The following is a 19,389-nucleotide window of genomic DNA, read 5'->3' as shown; positions in this document are numbered from 1 at the left end:
ATCTAGACAAATAAAATGATTCTAAGTAGGATAGGTATGGGAAGGAGCAAGAGTTTGAACAAAGGAGACTGTAGAACAATTACTGAAGGGTAGATCTCTGGAATTAGGAAAAGGACATCTAAATTTTTGTCTAACATGTTCCTGAATATGTGTTGTTAATTTTGTATTATGATTAAATCATATTGGTGAAGAATGAAATATGTGCATAAATGAATGATAAATTTTTTAAACAGAATTATATGTTATAAAGAAAAGTGGAACTTGGATGTTGAGCTTGAATTGAACCTCAAGAAAATATAACAGTAAACCAAGTTTTCAATTAAGTGATAATACCTAACTAAGAAAAAGATAACGTAGATTGCAGTCCAGAAGAATTGGCTATTTGATGTGTGAGATGTACCTAGCTAGGTGGAGAATGCTGCTGAAAAACCAGTTTTTAAAATACTACTTTATATTCAAGGTAATGTTTATCCTTATTTAAGCAAAGTTAATCTTGTCCTAAAATTTTTTCAAAGGCCCAAGATTCCTACCAAACTCCTCAGAATCCTGGAATCGTACCCCGTCCTAGTGAACTTTATTATAGTAAAATTGGTCCTGCTTTGAAAGCAGTTGGGCTTAGCCTGGATGTGTCCCGCCGGGATTGGCCTCTTCATGTGATGAAGGCAGTGTTAGAAGAGTTAATGGAGGCCACGCCCCCAAATCTCCTTGCTAAAGAACTTTGGTCATCATGTACCACCCCTGATGAGTGGTGGAGAGTCACACAGGTATGTGTTTTGTTTTGGGCTGTCATCAGTATTATTCTTTGCCTGCGTCCTGTCTTGTCTTGTTCACCCTTTTCCTGCTGCCCCTCTAGAATTGGTAGTTTGAGACCTGCATTTGAATCTTACATTACATTTATTTTTATGAGGCATGGCCATGACTGTATGAAGGCAGAATTAAGGGGATTATGGATGAAATGAAAAGTGGAATAAAAACTTTAGAAAGGAAAAACGAGAGAGACTGAAGAATTGTTTTTTTAAGTCCTGCATTCTGTTGATTAAGTAGAACAACAAGAACCTCAGTGTTGTATGCTGCTGCTCACTGCAGTCTGTGATCACATGCAGCATCCCTGAAGAGTGCCAGCTATTTATTCAGAAATAAGGGAGTAGGACTGTGGAGGCTTGTAAATTTTAGAGGATAAAGACCATGTTGGAAGGAAATTTGCTAATAATGCCTAACTTACTTCCCCCACCCCCTCTTCTTTAGTCTTATGCCAGATCTACTGCAGTCATGTCTATGGTCGGATACATAATTGGCCTTGGAGATAGACATCTGGATAATGTTCTCATAGATATGACGACTGGAGAGGTTGTTCACATAGATTACAATGTTTGCTTTGAAAAAGGTAAAATTAAAGTGGACTTTTTATATAAGGGTTGAATATATTTTGGTGAAAGGACAAAAATATAATGATTTGTCTTTTCAAGGTAAAAGCCTTAGAGTTCCTGAGAAAGTACCTTTTCGAATGACACAGAACATTGAAACAGCACTGGGTGTAACTGGAGTAGAAGGTGTTTTTAGGCTTTCATGTGAGCAGGTATGTGGTTTTCTCTTACACCTCTTAGTGTACCTGTTACATTAACAAGTCCTTTGGAATGAAAAACTACATTTTAATGAGGAAGCTTGTGGCAAAACTTAATTAAAAGTTTTCTGAAAACAGGTTCTACACATTATGCGGCGTGGCAGGGAGACTCTGCTGACGCTGCTGGAGGCCTTTGTATATGACCCCCTGGTGGACTGGACAGCTGGGGGCGAGGCTGGGTTTGCTGGTGCTGTCTATGGTGGAGGGGGCCAGCAGGCTGAGAGCAAGCAGAGCAAGAGAGAGATGGAACGAGAGATCACTCGCAGCCTTTTTTCTTCGAGAGTAGCTGAAATTAAGGTGAGGCCAGTAATAATAAGTCATTGTCCCTTTTTTGTTAATAGTTAACAAGACCAGGGAATTCCTTGATGGTCCAGTGGTTAGGACCTGGTGCTTTCACTGCCAGGGCCTGGGTTCCAGCCCTCCTCAGGGAGCTAAGATCCTGCAAGCTGTGTAATGCCACCAAAAAAAGAAAAAGGTTAACAGGTCCATAAAAAAAAGACTGTCATGTATAATACTGAAATGGCCACGAAATATGGCAGTTTGCTGTGATCGTTTGCTAAGAAATGCTCACATGAAAAGACACAGTCACACTCCCACGTGGGAGGTGGGTTAATGATTTGAAAAATATTATACCTTTTTTAGTAGACTCAATGTGTTTGCCAGCGACTATTTTAAGTGTTCTTTAACTGGATTGTCTCCTTGATTTTGATTGGATAGTCTTCTCCTCCTCCATGGTAGCCAGTGGTGCTGATCTTGCTTTGTGTGGCATGGTGGTAACTGCATGTTATTGTGTATTGTGGAATTGAGTCTTCTTTTATGGCCATGTGAATTGATTGCATTAGTTATCTTTATAAAAAAAGCCAGGGTGATCCACACTGGCTTTGTTGAGATTTAAGTATAATAGCATGTGCAGAACATCCTTCTAACATGATCCTTTTGGCATACATCCTCATACCTCACAGTCGGCCTTATAAGAATCTTCCTAATTACGTCTTTTTACAGGTGAACTGGTTTAAAAACAGAGATGAGATGCTGGTTGTACTTCCCAAGCTGGACAGCAGCTTAGATGAATACCTGAGCTTGCAAGAGCAACTAACAGATGTGGAGAAACTGCAGGGCAAACTGCTAGAAGAAATTGAGTTTCTAGAAGGAGCTGAAGGAGTGGATCATCCTTCTCATACTCTGCAACACAGGTTTAAAACAAGTGTTGAACTCTTAATTTATCTTTATTCCATTAAGGAGAACTTTTGTATTTGTGTGAACATTATCAACTTGAATTAGAATTGTTGCAGCAACTCACATGAATAATCAAAGCTCTCACAAGAACTGCAGTTTTGAAGTATTAATAGAATTCACTTAAATTTTCAGCTTCATTGTATTTAGACATTTGAGTTACTGAGATGGTGGACATAGTGGTTAGAACTGTGAACTTGGATTCAGAAAACCTGGGATTTTGGTTTTTTCCTCTGCAGTTTATGTCTGAATCCTTATTCATTTGTATGGTGGATTTTGTCCACATGGCCAAGTTTTTCTGAGCTTTGATCTAAGTGAGTGAACCTCACATAGAGTGGATGCCTGGCTCAGTGAAGGGTGGTTAAATGTGCAAGTGCCAGACACTGCAGGAGATGCTAAGATTACAGAGATCTTCTGATCTCAGTCTTCCACACTTCAAATAACTCTGGTAAATGTGGTAGAATTTTGTTTAAAATGTTGCGAGTATAGTTAGGGGACTATAGCATCAGGAAAAAAACCAGAGGAGAAAAAGACATTTGAGTGGTGTCCTCAAGATTAAAAAGGAGCTTACCAGGCAGTCCAAGTATGAGCAAAATGTACTTTTAGAGTGATGAAAATTCCCAGCAGTCAATTAAAATTTTTTCCTTCCATTAGGTATTCTGAACACACTCAACTACAGACTCAGCAGAGAGCTGTTCAGGAAGCAATCCAGGTGAAGCTGAATGAATTTGAACAGTGGATAACACACTATCAGGCTGCATTCAGTAATTTGGAAGCGACACAGCTGGCCAGTTTGCTTCAGGAGATAAGCACACAGATGGACCTTGGTATGTTAGATGTACATGTGAGCATGTGAGTTTTGTTGTTATGTGTTTTTGTGTGGAGTTCTGGTCTGTACTCCTTTCAATGACTGCTGATTTGAAACAGCTTCACTGTAATGGATAATTATCTTTTACCAAAAGGTCCTCCCAGCTACGTGCCGGCAACAGCCTTTCTGCAGAATGCTGGCCAGGCCCACTTGATTAGCCAGTGTGAGCAGCTAGAAGGGGAGGTTGGTGCCCTCCTGCAGCAGAGGCGCTCGGTGCTGCGAGGCTGTCTGGAGCAGCTGCATCACTATGCAACTGTTGCTCTGCAGTATCCAAAGGCCATATTTCAGAAACATCGAATTGAGCAGTGGAAGACCTGGATGGAAGAGCTCATCTGTAATACCACAGTAGAACGCTGTCAGGAACTTTACAGGAAGTAAGTTGATCACTCTCGATTTTCTTTACTTCTCATTGGGACTGGAAGCAAAGTTGTGTTCACCTTTTCAATTGTATAGTATTTCATTTTCTGAAAGAAATGATTGATAGATGGAATTTGAATGGAGTCACTTTCTTGTGGTTTTAAGAGGGTTTAAACTCTTGTTTTGGAGAAGGCAATGGCACCCCACTCCAGTACTCTTGCCTGGAAAATCCCATGGACGGAGGAGGCTGGTAGGCTGCAGTCCATGGGGTCGCTAAGAGACACGACTGGAGCGACTTCACTTTCACTTTTCCCTTTCCTGCATTGGAGAAGGAAATGGCAACCCACTCCAGTGTTCTTGCCTGGAGAATCCCAGGGACGGGGGAGCCTGGTGGGCTGCCGTCTATGGGGTCGCACAGAGTCGGACACGACTGAAGCGATTTTGCAGCAGCAGCAACAAACTCTTTGTTTTCCTTTATAAGACAGTGTTTTCTGTAATTAGTTAAAATGTATCTCACTCTTAGATAAAATGTAACTAAGAGTGGTGGGATCAGGTAAGGAGAGCTGAATTCACACTGATTCTGTTACTCAAATCATTTTTAGAAGTTACTTTTGCTCTTGAGACCTTCTCTGTAAAATGGAAATAATGATTTCTGCTCTGTATCAAATACAGTAGTCCATCTCTTGTCTTTTTTAGTATTTTGTAAGGTGTGAACTTTCTTTTCAAGCACCTCTTTCTCTTTTTTAAAGATATGAAATGCAGTATGCGCCCCAGCCACCCCCAACAGTGTGTCAGTTCATCACGGCCACTGAGATGACCCTGCAGCGGTATGCAGCCGACATCAACAGCCGACTTATCAGACAGGTGGAACGCTTGAAACAGGAAGCTGTCACTGTACCGGTTTGTGAAGATCAGTTGAAAGAAATTGAACGTTGTATCAAAGTTTTCCTTCACGAGAATGGAGAGGAAGGATCTTTGAGTCTAGCAAGTGTTATTATTTCTGCCCTTTGTACTCTCACAAGGTGAGTCAGCTGACATATCATTGAGACTGTTTCATTGTCCTGCAAACATTGGTGCTTATTGAGAGTTTGTGTGTTTTTTGTTTAATCCCAAAATTAAGGTATCCTTGTACTTTCTGTTAGTCTTGCCCAGTGTAAGACTGCTTTATTTTTTTTTTCTCCCAGAGTTTGAGGTATCCTATTTGTGTGGGTTCCACTAAGTCAGTTTCACTGTACAAATATTTATCTCATTCAGGCGTAACCTAATGATGGAAGGTGCAGCATCGAGTGCTGGAGAGCAGCTGGTTGATCTGACTTCTCGGGATGGAGCCTGGTTCTTGGAGGAACTCTGCAGTATGAGCGGAAATGTCACATGTCTGGTTCAGTTACTGAAGCAGTGTCATTTAGTGCCACAAGACTTAGACATTCCTAACCCCATGGAAGCATCTGAGGCTGTTCATTTGGCTAATGGTGTATACACCTCACTTCAGGTGAGCACTTCTAAATTAGCTTAAATTTTGTAAGTTTGTTTTAACTGTTGAGCGTTGTATTTTTCATCTCTGGTTCTGAAAAGCAGTTTGACTTCCTCAACCTTTAATGTTGCTTTATCTAAACTCAGGAAGCATTAAAATAGGTTTCTTACATATTTACAGGAATTAAATTCAAATTTCCGGCAAATCATATTTCCAGAAGCACTGAGATGTTTAATGAAAGGAGAATACACATTAGAAAATATGCTTCATGAGCTGGACAGTCTTATTGAGCAGACAACTGATGGTGTTCCTCTGCAGACTCTAGTTGAATCTCTTCAAGCCTATTTAAGAAATGCAGCTATGGGACTTGAGGAAGAAACACATGCTCATTACATCGATGTTGCCAGGCAAGTGAATGCTAAGCTGTGCTGTTTTCTTGTGAAAGAGTTGGGAAGCCAGATACATTTTAAGTTTTATCTATCCTGGGCCATGCTGGGTCTTCCCTGCTGCTCAGGCTTTCTCTAGCTGTGGGAGCAGGGGCTGTTGTGTAGTTGCAGTGGCCCCAGCTTTTCATTGTGGTGGCTTCCCTTGTGGCGCTTGGGCTCTAGGGCACATGGGCTTCCGTAGTCGTGGCTTGTAGGCTCAGCAGTTGCAGTTCCTGGGCTCTGGAGCACAGGCTCAATAGTTGTGGTGCACGGGCGTAGTTGCTCCAAGGCATGTGGAATCTTCACAGATCAGGCATGCAACCTGTATCTCCTTTATTAGCAGGTGGATTCCTTATCACTGAGCCACTAGGTAAGCCTCAGAAATATCTTTTTAAAAAAACTTTCATTTGGGGGAATTCCTTGGTGATCCAGTGGTTAGGATTCTGCACTTGAAAAGGGTGCAGTTTCAGTCACTGGTAGATTCTGCAAGCCATATGACATGGCTGAAACAAACAAAATCAAAACAACATTTCCCGTCCCTGCCCCCCCCCCCCCAAAAGCAAAACAACCCCTTTTATTTGGAAATAATTACAGATTTATAGGAAGTTGTATTTAAAAAAAAAACACATATTGCTCAGGGATGTCTTGTGTAGCCTTCATCCCTCCTTCAGTGTAGCATCTTGCATACCTGTGGTACAGTAGCAACACCATGAAATTGACTTTGGTACAGTCCACAGAGCTTACTCAGGTTTTACCAGTTACATGTGTACTCGTGTGTGTGTGTGTGGTTTTATTACATACACATACGTATTCTTTAAGGGCTGTAGTTTTTACTATACTTCTACTCACACACAAAGTGGAATGTGGTATTTTTTAAGCCAGCACTTGGAATTCAATGGGAGCATCTGAGCCAGTTTAGTTTGCTAATGGAGTATACATGTCACTTCAAGTGAACACTTGTTAGCTTAAGTTTTATAAGTTTGTTTTAGGTATTGAACTTTGTATTTCTCAACTCTTAAATCTAGGAAAACGGTTTGACTTTGAAACATGAGAGCTTGAACAGTTTCTTCAGCCATGCAGTGTACCTAAAGCTAAACCCTAAGCCCCTTTGTCGCTTGTGATTCAGGACCCCTTTCTTTGGCATTCTGTCCAGTTACTGTCAGAAAATATAATTGAGAGAGTAGCAATGAATTGACCCAATACTTCCTCCCATGGGAAAATTACAAGATATAAGAAAGCAGAAAGAACAGTATAATGAACTCCCATTTTACCACCTTCAATAATTATCTACACTGTGATTAATCCTGCCCCCCCCATCCCCCCCCCTTTTTTTTGCTTCTGGTTAATCTTGTTTAAATTGTACTTTCTCTGGTTACTTTGAATCAAATACCTTTTCATTCTTAAACTGCAGGAGAAATGTATATCTAAAATGTAGACTTATTTTCTTAAGAGGCCCTTATTTCATAAGAAAGGGTAACAACTCAATGTTTTCTTTTATCCTGCATTCAAATTTTTCCTATTTTCTCATGTTTCTTTTAGTTTTATCATAAAATTTAAAAAACAACTGTAATTAGTATAGCATAAACATTTGTCAGCTAAAATGAGATTATTTGTGCAGGAGCTTTATCATCAAGTTCCTAGCATTATTTTAAAAGTTAGATGCTAAGTCTGTACACTTTTCTTTCTCACAAAAGTTCAGCCCTTACTTTCCCTTGATGTCTAATCTAGATTCCCTTTACTCTCAAATGGAGGAATGTTTACTTCATGTGTGCACTGGGTGACAGACTTCATGTTTGATTCTGCTACAGCCTGTTTGTATCTTGTGTTAGAGAAACTTTTTGATAACTTAAATGAAAATTTTATACCATCATATAGCTCTTTTTCCATTATAAATTTCTATGATAGCCTAAACTTACATAAAATGTTTAACATGATACTTGGATACATAAACACAGTGCAAATCTTAAGTTAATTATAATGTGAGAGCAAATTTCTCAAGACCTACCTTCAAACTATGCATTATTCAAAACTCAGCATGTGAAAAAGGATAGCTGTTTCCATTCACTGTCTGTAGCTGACTCTGTCATGTGACAGTAGCGTGAAGATACTTGACAACTTTTGCTAGGTCCACCAGCTTTAGAATTGTGTGCCTCCTGATTTTTTTTTTTAATATTGGAAGTGTAGATTATTTTACGTTCTGTATATAAAGAGATACTATAATATTTTGTATAGTTCGTTTAAAATTGTCATAACTTCAGTTTGCATAAAATTTAATCACATGAACAATGGCTAATAACACTCCTTCCTTCATAAAAAGACTTTTTCCTAGACTCTGCATACTAGCTGTAAGACTTGTTGATATTAACGTTTCCCCCCAAATATATTACTGTTTAGGAATGGTTTTAACTCCTTTTTCTTTTGCTCTAGAATGCTTCATGCTCAGTATGGTGAATTAATCCAACCAAGAAATGGTTCAGTTGATGAAACACCAAAAATGTCAGCTGGCCAGATGCTTTTGGTAGCATTTGATGGCATGTTTGCCCAAGTTGAGACTGCTTTTGGCTTATTGGTTGAAAAGGTAAATAATCGACCTGGTTTGATGAATAATGCAAGTGTAGTAAAGTAGTTGTTCCGTGTTTGAAGAGTGGAGAAGTGAACTTTCTTCTCTTTCATTTACATAGCTAAATAAGATGGAAATTCCTATAGCTTGGCGAAAGATTGACATAATACGGGAAGCCAGGAGCACTCAGGTCAATTTTTTTGATGATGATAATCACCGACAGGTGCTGGAAGAGATCTTCTTTCTAAAACGACTACAGACAATTAAGGAGTTCTTTCGGCTCTGTGGTACCTTTTCTAAAACTTTGTCAGGTAATATTTCACACTTAAGCCGGATTTAGTTGTACTTTGGAGGGAAATGGGATAGAGGAGGCTTAATTTAACTGTAAATTAAAATCTTAAGTTCATGGAAGTCTTCAAATTCTTAAGTTAGCATTATCACCTTATTTTAGTATTGTATGAAGTACTTAAAGAAAAATTTCCTTTTTTAGGATCAAGTTCACTTGAAGATCAGAATACTGTAAATGGGCCTGTACAGATTGTCAACGTGAAAACCCTTTTTAGAAACTCTTGTTTCAGTGAAGACCAGATGGCCAAACCAATAAAGGCATTCACAGCTGACTTTGTGCGGCAGCTCCTAATTGGACTCCCGAACCAAGCCCTGGGCCTCACACTGTGCAGCTTCATCAGCGCTCTAGGGGTAGACATCATTGCGCAGGTGGAGGCGAAGGATTTTGGTGCTGAAAGCAAAGTTTCTGTTGATGATCTGTGTAAGAAGGCGGTGGAGCACAACATCCAGATCGGGAAGTTCTCTCAGCTGGTCATGAACAGGGCGACTGTGCTGGCGAGCTCCTACGACACTGCCTGGAAGAAGCACGACTTGGTGCGCAGGCTGGAGACCAGCATCGCCTCCTGCAAGACAAGCCTGCAGCGTGTCCAGCTGCACATCGCCATGTTTCAGGTAAGTATTTCCTTTCATAAAGGGGTAAGCCGGGAGATTACTGTAGAACAATATAAAGAAGAGAACATTTTAAACTTGCCAAATTGTGCCAACCCGGAACAAACACAGCTTTAACATTGCTGTAACATTTCTTGGTTACGGAGTTGTGATCGTTTTATGTTTATAGTTTGTGTCCTTTTAATTAGTTTCCATCAGTGTTTTATGGTTAGTGTTATCATTAAATACTATTTGTAAATGTACTTTCTTGTTCTTTTAATTGGAGTATAATTGCTTTACAACGTGGTATTCATTTCTGCTGTACAGCAGAGTGAATTAGCTGTGCATATACATATATCCCCTCCCTATTGAGCCTCCCTGTCCCCCACCCTGTATATGTAATTTCTAACAATTAAATGTATTTGTTAGGTGTATATATTCCTTGTGTACTACCTAACTCAATTATTTCCAAAGTGACATCTGTTTCCCTGAATCTCTAAGCTCTCTGCATACATCCTGTCATCATTTGGGAACTGTTTTTAAGAAGCCTGTTTTTGTCCTTCTTTGTTTCGGGGCAGTACAGGCTTTGGGAGTGAGATAAATTTGGATTTGGGTATATGAACTTACCTTTAACCTTCCTTAAGATCTGATTTCCTTACCTGTAGAATGGGGACAGTACTCTCTTAAAGGTTGATGACTGTGTGGATTAAAAATGATGATCTGGGACTTCCCTGGTGACACAGTGGATAAGTATCCACCTGCTAACGCAGGGAACACGGATTTGATCCCTGGTCTGGGAAGATTCCACATGCCTTGGAGTAACTAACTACTGAGCAACTACCTACTGTGCGCCACAACTACTGAGCCCATGTGCTGCAGCTTCTGAAGCTTGCGTGCACTGGAACCTGTGCTCTGCAACAAGGGAAGCCACTGCAGTGAGAAGCCCACGCACTGCAACAAGAGTAGCCCCACTCTGAGCAGCTAGAGAAAGCCTGCACAGCAGCAAAGACCCAGCACTGCCAAAAACACTTTTTTAAAAAAAGAAAAAAAAATGGTGATCTGTGTAAGATAATAAGCACAGTATAAATTATAGATTTTTTTCTTATTTCTTTACTTCAGTATTGTCAGTAGCTTCAGACAGGTGGACTCATGGAGTAGCATTGGGGCTGTAGTATCAGGGGTTCTGGTTTGGCCCAAACGTTGTTTACTTTGTATCATTTATATTGAAGCCACTTCCCAAGAGTGGAGTTGGTGGGGCATGGAACCCGTGTATTTTTCTCTTTGCAATTTTATCAATTAGCTGGTTTCTTAGGTCATAAGTTAAGAAAAGTAATTTATTCAGATTCTGAAGTTGCATTTATTATAGGTTAGCAGTCCATCTAGCACATTGGGTTTTTTTTTTAATAACATCTATTTTAAAAAATCTTTGATTTACTGGCTGTTTCGGGTCTTTGTTGGCTGTGCGCTAGTTGTGAAGAGCAGGGACTGCTCTCCATTTGTGGTGCACAGGCTTCTCATTGTGGTGGCTTCCCTTGTTGCAGAGTACAGGCTCTAGGCACACAGGCTTCAGGAACTGTGGTGCACAGGCTTAGTTGCTCCACAGCATGTGGGATCTTCCCAGACCAGTGTCCCTTGCATTGCAAAGTGGATTCTTAACCACTAGACCACCAGGGAAAGCCCCACGTTGGGCTTTTCTTGGCATTTATTTTACTTCAAAAAAATAATGTTGAAAAGGTTTATTTAATACATTTTAGAGTTTATTCATTGAAAAAGTTGACAACTATATGGAAAATGTTATAAAAGTCCTTCCAGTTTTGTTCATGTGAACACATTGTAAGCTAGCACAATATATAACTTTAAAATTTCAGCTCAGATGTCCCTTGGCCTTCTGGGGCCAGCGTACAGCATGCACGCCTAAGACGGCTTGATCCCCTGTCAGCAGTTGCCTGCACCTTTCTGTCATTCTGCCACTTGTAGGTTCGCGGGAGAATTCCTCCTCCTCTGACTGCTGCCATTGTCTCTCTCAGTTACTTGCTTAGCTCCCATGCTGGGCAACTCTTCTACCTACTATGCTTGTTCCAGCCTCTGAACTGGAGATTATTTTCGGGGGATTGTGTAGGAAACTTTTACTTTTACTAGGAAATGCCTTCAGAATTGCTGTTTAAATACTGCATATCCGTGATCCAAGAAGTTTATCAGCCATTCTCTACCTCAGGAAATTTTCCATCTGGTTAATTCTTTTATTGTGTTTCTGTTACTCTTCCCTGCCCACCCTGCCCTGCTGCACCTGGACTTTTTACCACCTCCCCAAGTCCTTCCCCTAATGTCACTTCCCCTGTCTTGGTTTTTTCCCCTGCTTACTTTATTACATTTCTTTTTCTTTGAACAGTGGCAGCATGAAGATCTCCTTATCAATAGACCACAAGCCATGTCTGTCACACCTCCCCCTCGTTCTGCCATATTAACCAGCATGAAAAAGAAACTCCATACTCTGAGCCAGATTGAAACTTCAATTGCAACAGTTCAGGTACGTTTTGTCATTTCTTCCTTCTGGCACATCTTACTTTTAGAAATGATCTCCACTGTGGTGAAGTGCTCTGTTCAGTCTGTCCTTGGCTTTTAAGTCACAGGAACTTTAATACCTTTTTCACTTTTATTTTTAATTTGTGTCTTTTTTTTTCTTATCTTCCAAAGTAACTGAATCTTAGCAGTATATTTTGAACCAAGAATACAGACATACTAAATATTTCAAATTTTTAATGAACTATTTAAGAATTTTTAATGGCTATTACTGTGCCATTACACATTAACGTTGGTAATGGTAAAAACTTGAATACCAAATTTATTTTCTGAAAGTTTGGCATATTATTAATATCCATGAAGCTTAGGTCTATCTTCCTTCTATTGTGTAGTTAATGGAATTTTGTGATATCAAAAGCAGCAGAACATTTTTCTAAACCATCATTTTTTACTATTTTTGGGTCACATCAGCAAAATATTTAATCTCACCTTTTTTTAAACAAGAGAAACTGGTCTTGATGATGGTTTTATATACATCTCTGGTATTCTTATATCATATATTCAGTAGTAACTGACATTTTTCTGTTTTTATAGTTTAATATTAGTATAATTACAATCACTGTAATAATATTTTTTAAATTTTTAATAGAACTTTTCTTGAGCTCACTTCTTTGAAGATTGAAATACCTTTTCTCTACAGCATATTAGTCCTAGTTTTCACTTTAGAGATTGAACTCCTGCCCTTTCTGATTCTAGAGGTGTCTGTGTGTGAGCGGGTGGGGGGCGAAAAGTATGATTGGAAACTCCGCCACTTGAAATGTTGAGTACATAATGAAGCAACTTTGTTATGTAAAACCTTTGTATTGTGATAATCTGGCTGGATTTTTTTTACCATTATTCATAAATGTTTCCATTTGTGGGAATCTGATTTTCATCTTTTACAATCAAAGATATAAATGGACTTTCTCATAGATAGCATATATAGTGCAGTGGGAATTTGGTACGACAGGGTTTTGTTTTTTTTTTTAAAGACTAGAAATGAAAATGAAACTTCTTTCTGCAAAATAAACTGAAAGCCAGTCCTTGCCTTCTCAGATATGTTTAGTCTTAAATACTCTATATGAAGTCAAGATTAATTCCAAAAGGTGACAGTTTGTTAAAGATGTTTTCTAAGTTACTTATGCCATCCTATTTCTTTTGAATCTCTCTTATTCGTATAAAATGCTCAACAGATAGGAAGTGGAGTCCTATTCACTGAGATTCTGCTGGCTTTTATAGGAGAAACTGGCAGCACTTGAAGCAAGTATTGAACAGCGACTCAAATGGGCAGGTGGTGCCAACCCTGCACTGGCACCTGTACTACAGGATTTTGAAGCAACAATAGCCGAAAGAAGAAATCTTGTCCTTAAGGAGAGCCAAAGAGCAAGTCAGGTATGGGCACCTGTGTGTGCCATCGTGTTTTCAGTTACAGGATAATATAACTCATTATATAATCAGGCACAACATTGAACTAATATGATTCCCATATCCCATATATCCATTACCAGAATTTAATAATTGTCAACTTAAGTCCTACTTTATTTTCTGTATACTCCCTACCCTAAATTTAATGGTAATCTCAAATATTATATCATTTTATCTGTAAATATTTCAGTATGTATATATAAGATGAGAACTAGTTAGTAACATAATCACAATACTATTACTGTACCTTGAAAGATGTCCTTAATATTGTCAAATAAGCAATTAGTGTTTTCTGATCTAAATGGCAAAATTATGTAGGAGTAGAAGCAGAAGGGGGGAGCATTTCAGATTGGAATTTGGATATAGCACAAACAAATTTAAGCTGAATACAATAACAGTTTTTTTATGGAGTAAAATTTCTGTGTTAAAAAAGAATCATGCAGAAGATGTGTTTACCTAACTTAGGTGCTTTTTGGCCTTCTCAGACTTGACAGCATCAACCTAAAAGTATTAATTTATTTACAGCTTTTATAAGAAGTGGGTCTGTTTCCCATGAGAGTCATACATTCATACATTTTCAGGACCTGGTCCTAAATTCTGGAAATGAATAGGTAGTATTATTTTTCTTTCATTAATTGCAATTTTTTTTCATCATTGTGATGGTTCCACTCTTTTTCCTCTTCACAGGTCACTTTCCTCTGCAGCAATATCATTCATTTTGAAAGTTTACGAACTAGAACTGCCGAAGCCTTAAACCTGGATGCTGCATTATTTGAACTAATCAAACGGTGTCAGCAAATGTGTTCATTTGCATCACAGTTTAACAGTTCTGTCTCTGAGTTAGAGCTTCGTTTATTACAGAGGGTGGTAAGTCTTGATTCTTGGGAGTGAAGAGATTCGGTAATTTAAATAAGACCAACTATATGCTCTCAAAATCAATATATTCACTAGTCTACATTTATTGAGCATGTACTGTATATGAGATGTGAAGAATTCAAGGATGACTAAATCTTTCTTTTATCCCCAAAGGAACTTATTTATACAAATAATACAGTGAACGAAATGAAAAAGTGAAAAGAACTCTCTGAGCTATAAGTAGAACTATAAGTAGAATCACTGTAGCGGTTCCTAGGGAAGGAGAGAGAGAATGTGTAGCAAATGACTCAGATGCACTTTGGAAAGTAGGATAGCAGACAGAGGGCTAGTGGAGGACGAATGCTGGAATATCAAGTTAATAAATTCAGCATTTCTACTTTGTGGGAAGGCTTTAGACTATATATTAGGATGCCCTGGTTTTATTTTAAAGAGTTATTTACAGTGCCTGGGGTCCTAGCTGTGTGTCATGTTTGTTACTCCAAATATGTTTTCTTAGGTTTTAAACTTTAAGCATTTGTTCCCTGTATAATTATGCAGAAAAGTAAAAATCTTAGTTTGTATTTCATAGATTGTTTAAATTATCAAGTATTTCTAAAAATTTATTTTAATTAATTAAATTAATTAAATTAATTCTAGTGAATTAATTCATGACTCAGCAACTGAGGTTCTTTGTATCAACTTGAATTATGAGTATCTTTTGATGTGATGTTGAGGAAAAGAATCTTATATTTTTCTGGCTGATTCTTAAAATCAAACAAACCCTTATTCTGTTTAGGACACGACTCTTGAACATCCTATTGGCAGCTCTGAGTGGCTTTTGTCAGCACACAAACAACTGACCCAGGATATGTCTACTCAGAGAGCAATTCAGACAGACAAAGAGCAACAAATAGAAACAGTCTGTGAAACAATTCAGAATCTGGTTGATAATATAAAGACTGTGCTCACTGGCCATAACCGGCAGCTTGGAGATGTCAAACATCTCCTGAAAGCAATGGCCAAGGTAAGATTAATAGCATTGACACATAGTTACTCTTCCCCCTTTTATAAAATTACAAAAGAGTTTTATTCATGAGAAAAAAAACCTAATTTCTCCAAGGTCATATTTCCAGTTTGTCACTGAGTTTATTTGTGTTTTCATCAGCTGTCAACTGTTTTTTTTTTTTAAGCAGGTAGTAAATAGTATTCTGATTCTGTACACAGAGAAACTGGGGCTTAGAGAAACTGATTTATACAAAGTCACATAACTTATAGAAGAGCTGAAACTTGAACTTAGTCTCACAGAGTATTTAGATTTCTAACTTCTCTTCTGGCTCCCAACTCAAATCATACAGTTTGCTTCCAAAATAAATGAAATATTGCCTCTTCTCTCCAGTATTGTATAGAATCTAGAGAGTAAGGAAACAAGTCCTCAGAAAGGCTTTATTATCACAAAACAGTAGATCATTTACTTTTTGAGTTTTTTTGTTTTTGGTTGCATCATGTGGCTTGTGGGACCTCAACCAGGGATCAAACCCATGCCCCCCCTGCAGTGGAAGCATGGAGTCCTAACCACTGGACTTCCAGGGAAGTCCCTGGATTTCTTTTTAGTTGGAGTTTTTATTTGTGCTGGAAACAAGATTCCTATTGAAAAGAAGTTATTAATAAATTGTAATAAGCAGATTAAATACATTGATAGTAAAAAGCCACTTATTACCTGTTATCCAAAAGGTGACTGTCTGAAGAGTAATACTAAAACAAATACCATTTTTCTTAATCATTAACATATTGATTCTAGGATGAAGAAGCTGCTCTGGCAGACGGTGAAGATGTTCCCTATGAGAACAGTGTTAGGCAGTTCTTGGGTGAATATAAATCATGGCAAGACAACATTCAGACAGTGCTGTTTACATTAGTCCAAGCCATGGGTCAGGTTCGAAGTCAAGAACATGTTGAAATGCTCCAGGAAATAACTCCCACCTTGAAAGAACTGAAAACGCAAAGTCAGAGGTAAGAATGCCTTCAGGCCTGAATTTAAAATGTAAGCAAAACATGTGGTAAAGTAAGTTTTGTTTATTTAATTTAATATTTTTTTCAGTTTTGTTCATACTTACAAATAGCTCTTTGCTGAAGCATTTCATAAATGAGGCATTTTATTTTGTATTTCAGTGTCTATAATAATTTAGTGAGTTTTGCATCACCCTTAGTCACCGATGCAACAAATGAATGTTCGAGTCCAACATCATCTGCTACTTATCAACCATCCTTTGCTGCAGGTAAGACTCCTGTATTCAGAAAAACGTGTATCTTGACCTATTGATAATCTACGCATACATGCTAAGATGTTAAAGAGTGTTTAATATGTTTATTGGGCTTCCCTGGTGGCTCAGGCAGTAAAGAATCCACCTGCCAGTGCAGGAGAAGCAGGAGACATGGGTTCTATCCCTGGGTCAGGAAGATCCCTTGGAGAAGGGAATGGCAGTGCACTCCAGTATTCTTGCCTGGGAAATCCCACGGACAGAGGCCTCTGACAGGCTTTAGACTGTGGGGTCTCAAAAGAGTCAGACAGGACTTAGAAAATAAACAACAACAAACATGCTTATAGTCATCATCTTTTTAAAGGTTTTCCCTAATAAACCTATTTAGAAAAACAGAAATTATGTCACAGATGTAAATTTATAGTTACCAAGGAGGGGGTAAATTGGGAAATTGGGGTTGACATATACACACTACTATACATAAAATAGATAACAAGAACCTACTGTATAGCACAGGGACCTCTATTCAGTACTGTGTAATGACCTATATGGGAACAGAACCTAAAAAAGAGTGGGTATAACTGATTCACTTTGCTGTACAGCAGAAACTAACACAACATTGTATATCAACTATATTCCCATAAAAAATTAATTATCTAAGTAAATAAAGGGTTTCCCTAATTTCTTGTCATATTTCAAACTGAACAAATTTTTTTTTTTTTTCAAACTGAACAAATTTTGCCTTAATTTTAAAAGTATTTATGTTAGAGATTAGAGAATAAAAATACTGTGTGTTCAAATACTGTCTATGATTACAAAATATATGTCTGTTAGGGAAATATGGAAAATTAATTAATAGAAAAATCTGTAGTTCCTTTCCAACTAGAGATAAAACCACTGTGTATTTGTTGACTTCTCTGTGTGCATGCATACATGTATACAAATTGTATCATTCTGTGAATGTAACTTTCCTTGCCTTTTGCCACATCTAGCTGTTTAAACTGTCTTTTTAGGTGAAGAGCTTTTATTTTAAGGGATAAGGACTTTAAGGTTGTAATATCACATCTAGTATCAGGGGTTGTCCATTTGCCGTTGATGATTGAAACAGAACTGCCTTGCTCGCCCGTTTTCTGTTTACGTGTACATTGAGCTACCAACTTTCTCTCTGTAGCAGTCCGAAGCAACACTGGCCAGAAGACTCAGCCTGATGTCATGTCACAGAATGCTAGAAAGCTGATTCAGAAAAATCTAGCTACATCAGCAGATACTCCACCAAGCACCGTTCCGGGAACTGGCAAGAGTGTTGCTTGTAGTCCTAAAAAGGCCGTCAGAGACCCTAAGACTGGAAAAGGTAATTAGTTAAAATAAGGACACCTTAAATATTAAATATGAATACAAAGTGGTGGCTTGACTTATACATGTCTCCATTGCTTCATAGCTGTGCAGGAGAGAAACTCGTATGCGGTGAGTGTGTGGAAGAGAGTGAAAGCCAAGCTAGAGGGCCGAGATGTTGACCCGAATAGGAGGATGTCGGTTGCTGAACAGGTGACCATCTTTTAAACTTGAGCTACATATTTTAATGCTGCTGAAGCAGTACAGGTTTAAAGATTCCCTCATCCCCATCTTTGGTGGCATATCGAGAAATAAGGAATTTAAATCTATTTTCAGGCCTCAGAAGATTTTGAATAACACAGCTCCTAGATTGTCAACTCTAACTCTAGCCTGTTAACACTTTCCTTTCAACCCAGTCCTCTTTTAACCAAAATTTGAGGTGTTGCTTGACCCTTTCTCTTCCAACAGAAGACTGTTAGTTTGCGTGTTAGAGCTATGTGAAGGTTTCTAATGATATGAGGGTGACACTTTCGGTGTCAGTACTATCTATAAATAAGTAATCTGTAAAGTGTTCCTGGGTGTCAGTTGGTCTGAAATTATTACTCTGAAATTTTATCATTATTATTAAAATTGTATATATAAATTCAGGAATGAATTCTTTTGCCCACAGCTGTTTATTTTGAAAAGTTTCAAACTTCAGAAATGTTATAGGAATGCTCGTGTATTATATATTCCTTGCCTAGAATTGGCAAATCAGTTATTAATATTCTTATATTTGCCTAATCTTTCTGTGTAACACTTCTTGCCTAAGTACTTTGTCTCCCAAACAAAACATTGTAATAATATATAGCCATGATATATAGCTATGATACAATTATAAAATTATCAACTTCAGAAAACTTAACACTGGTGTTAACGTTGACTGCTATCCACCATTGAGTCCATATTTAGGTTTCTCCAGTTATCTTCAGATATCCTTTTTTACTTAGCCACCCCCACCCATACAGAATTTAGTCAAAGCTTATCCTGAAGTTTATATACTTGTTCCAGTTTTAATTTCCTTTTAATGTCTAGAACAGTTCCTGAGCCTTTTCTTTTATGACATTTAAATTTTGATGTGTCCAGACCACTTGGTTTGCAGAATGTGCCTCAGTGTATATTTGTCTGATATTTTCTTTATATCATAGCATTTTTGGCAAGACTACTTTGCCAGTGATGTGTTCTTAGAATTTTACATCATTGAATGTGTGTCTGTTTGTGCCATCTTTGTTGTTGTTAGAGCACTTAGTCAAGGGTAATGTTCTCCTGAATTCTCCATTACACATTTGCCTTTTCTTCTGTGGGGTCAGGTAAAAATCTGAGACTTGTGAATACCCTATTTTCTAATGGCTTGGCATCCACAATTCACATCAGCAATTTTTTTAAAAATGTTAAACACTGTTAGAGCTCTATATTGGATCTGAGCTTAAGCTCTTCTTGGTTAAGAGTC

At 38.2% G+C, this 19,389-nt stretch overlaps 1 protein-coding gene across 6 annotated transcripts in view; it reads left to right on the top strand.

The window, feature by feature from the left end:
- Positions 1-19,389, top strand: part of SMG1 (SMG1 nonsense mediated mRNA decay associated PI3K related kinase) — a 100,548-nt gene that overhangs the window by 75,807 nt on the left and 5,352 nt on the right. For all 6 annotated transcript variants that reach the window (XM_055561348.1, XM_055561347.1, XM_055561349.1 and 3 more), the window contains 21 exons: positions 516-764; positions 1,246-1,384; positions 1,467-1,576; positions 1,700-1,918; positions 2,624-2,814; positions 3,509-3,681; positions 3,817-4,096; positions 4,829-5,101; positions 5,334-5,568; positions 5,731-5,957; positions 8,403-8,553; positions 8,657-8,846; positions 9,026-9,495; positions 11,861-11,998; positions 13,270-13,422; positions 14,143-14,322; positions 15,107-15,334; positions 16,109-16,320; positions 16,480-16,586; positions 17,740-17,919; positions 18,007-18,113. In XM_055561348.1, coding sequence (XP_055417323.1) covers positions 516-764; positions 1,246-1,384; positions 1,467-1,576; positions 1,700-1,918; positions 2,624-2,814; positions 3,509-3,681; positions 3,817-4,096; positions 4,829-5,101; positions 5,334-5,568; positions 5,731-5,957; positions 8,403-8,553; positions 8,657-8,846; positions 9,026-9,495; positions 11,861-11,998; positions 13,270-13,422; positions 14,143-14,322; positions 15,107-15,334; positions 16,109-16,320; positions 16,480-16,586; positions 17,740-17,919; positions 18,007-18,113 — 4,212 coding nt within the window. The remainder of the gene's footprint in view (positions 1-515; positions 765-1,245; positions 1,385-1,466; positions 1,577-1,699; positions 1,919-2,623; positions 2,815-3,508; positions 3,682-3,816; positions 4,097-4,828; positions 5,102-5,333; positions 5,569-5,730; positions 5,958-8,402; positions 8,554-8,656; positions 8,847-9,025; positions 9,496-11,860; positions 11,999-13,269; positions 13,423-14,142; positions 14,323-15,106; positions 15,335-16,108; positions 16,321-16,479; positions 16,587-17,739; positions 17,920-18,006; positions 18,114-19,389) is intronic.

The sequence above is a fragment of the Bubalus kerabau genome, chromosome 23, assembly GCF_029407905.1.
Source record: "Bubalus kerabau isolate K-KA32 ecotype Philippines breed swamp buffalo chromosome 23, PCC_UOA_SB_1v2, whole genome shotgun sequence".
NCBI classification, from domain to species: domain Eukaryota; kingdom Metazoa; phylum Chordata; class Mammalia; order Artiodactyla; family Bovidae; genus Bubalus; species Bubalus kerabau.
The sequence above is the reverse complement of the archived record's forward strand: the minus strand, read 5'-3'. Positions and strand labels throughout refer to the sequence as shown.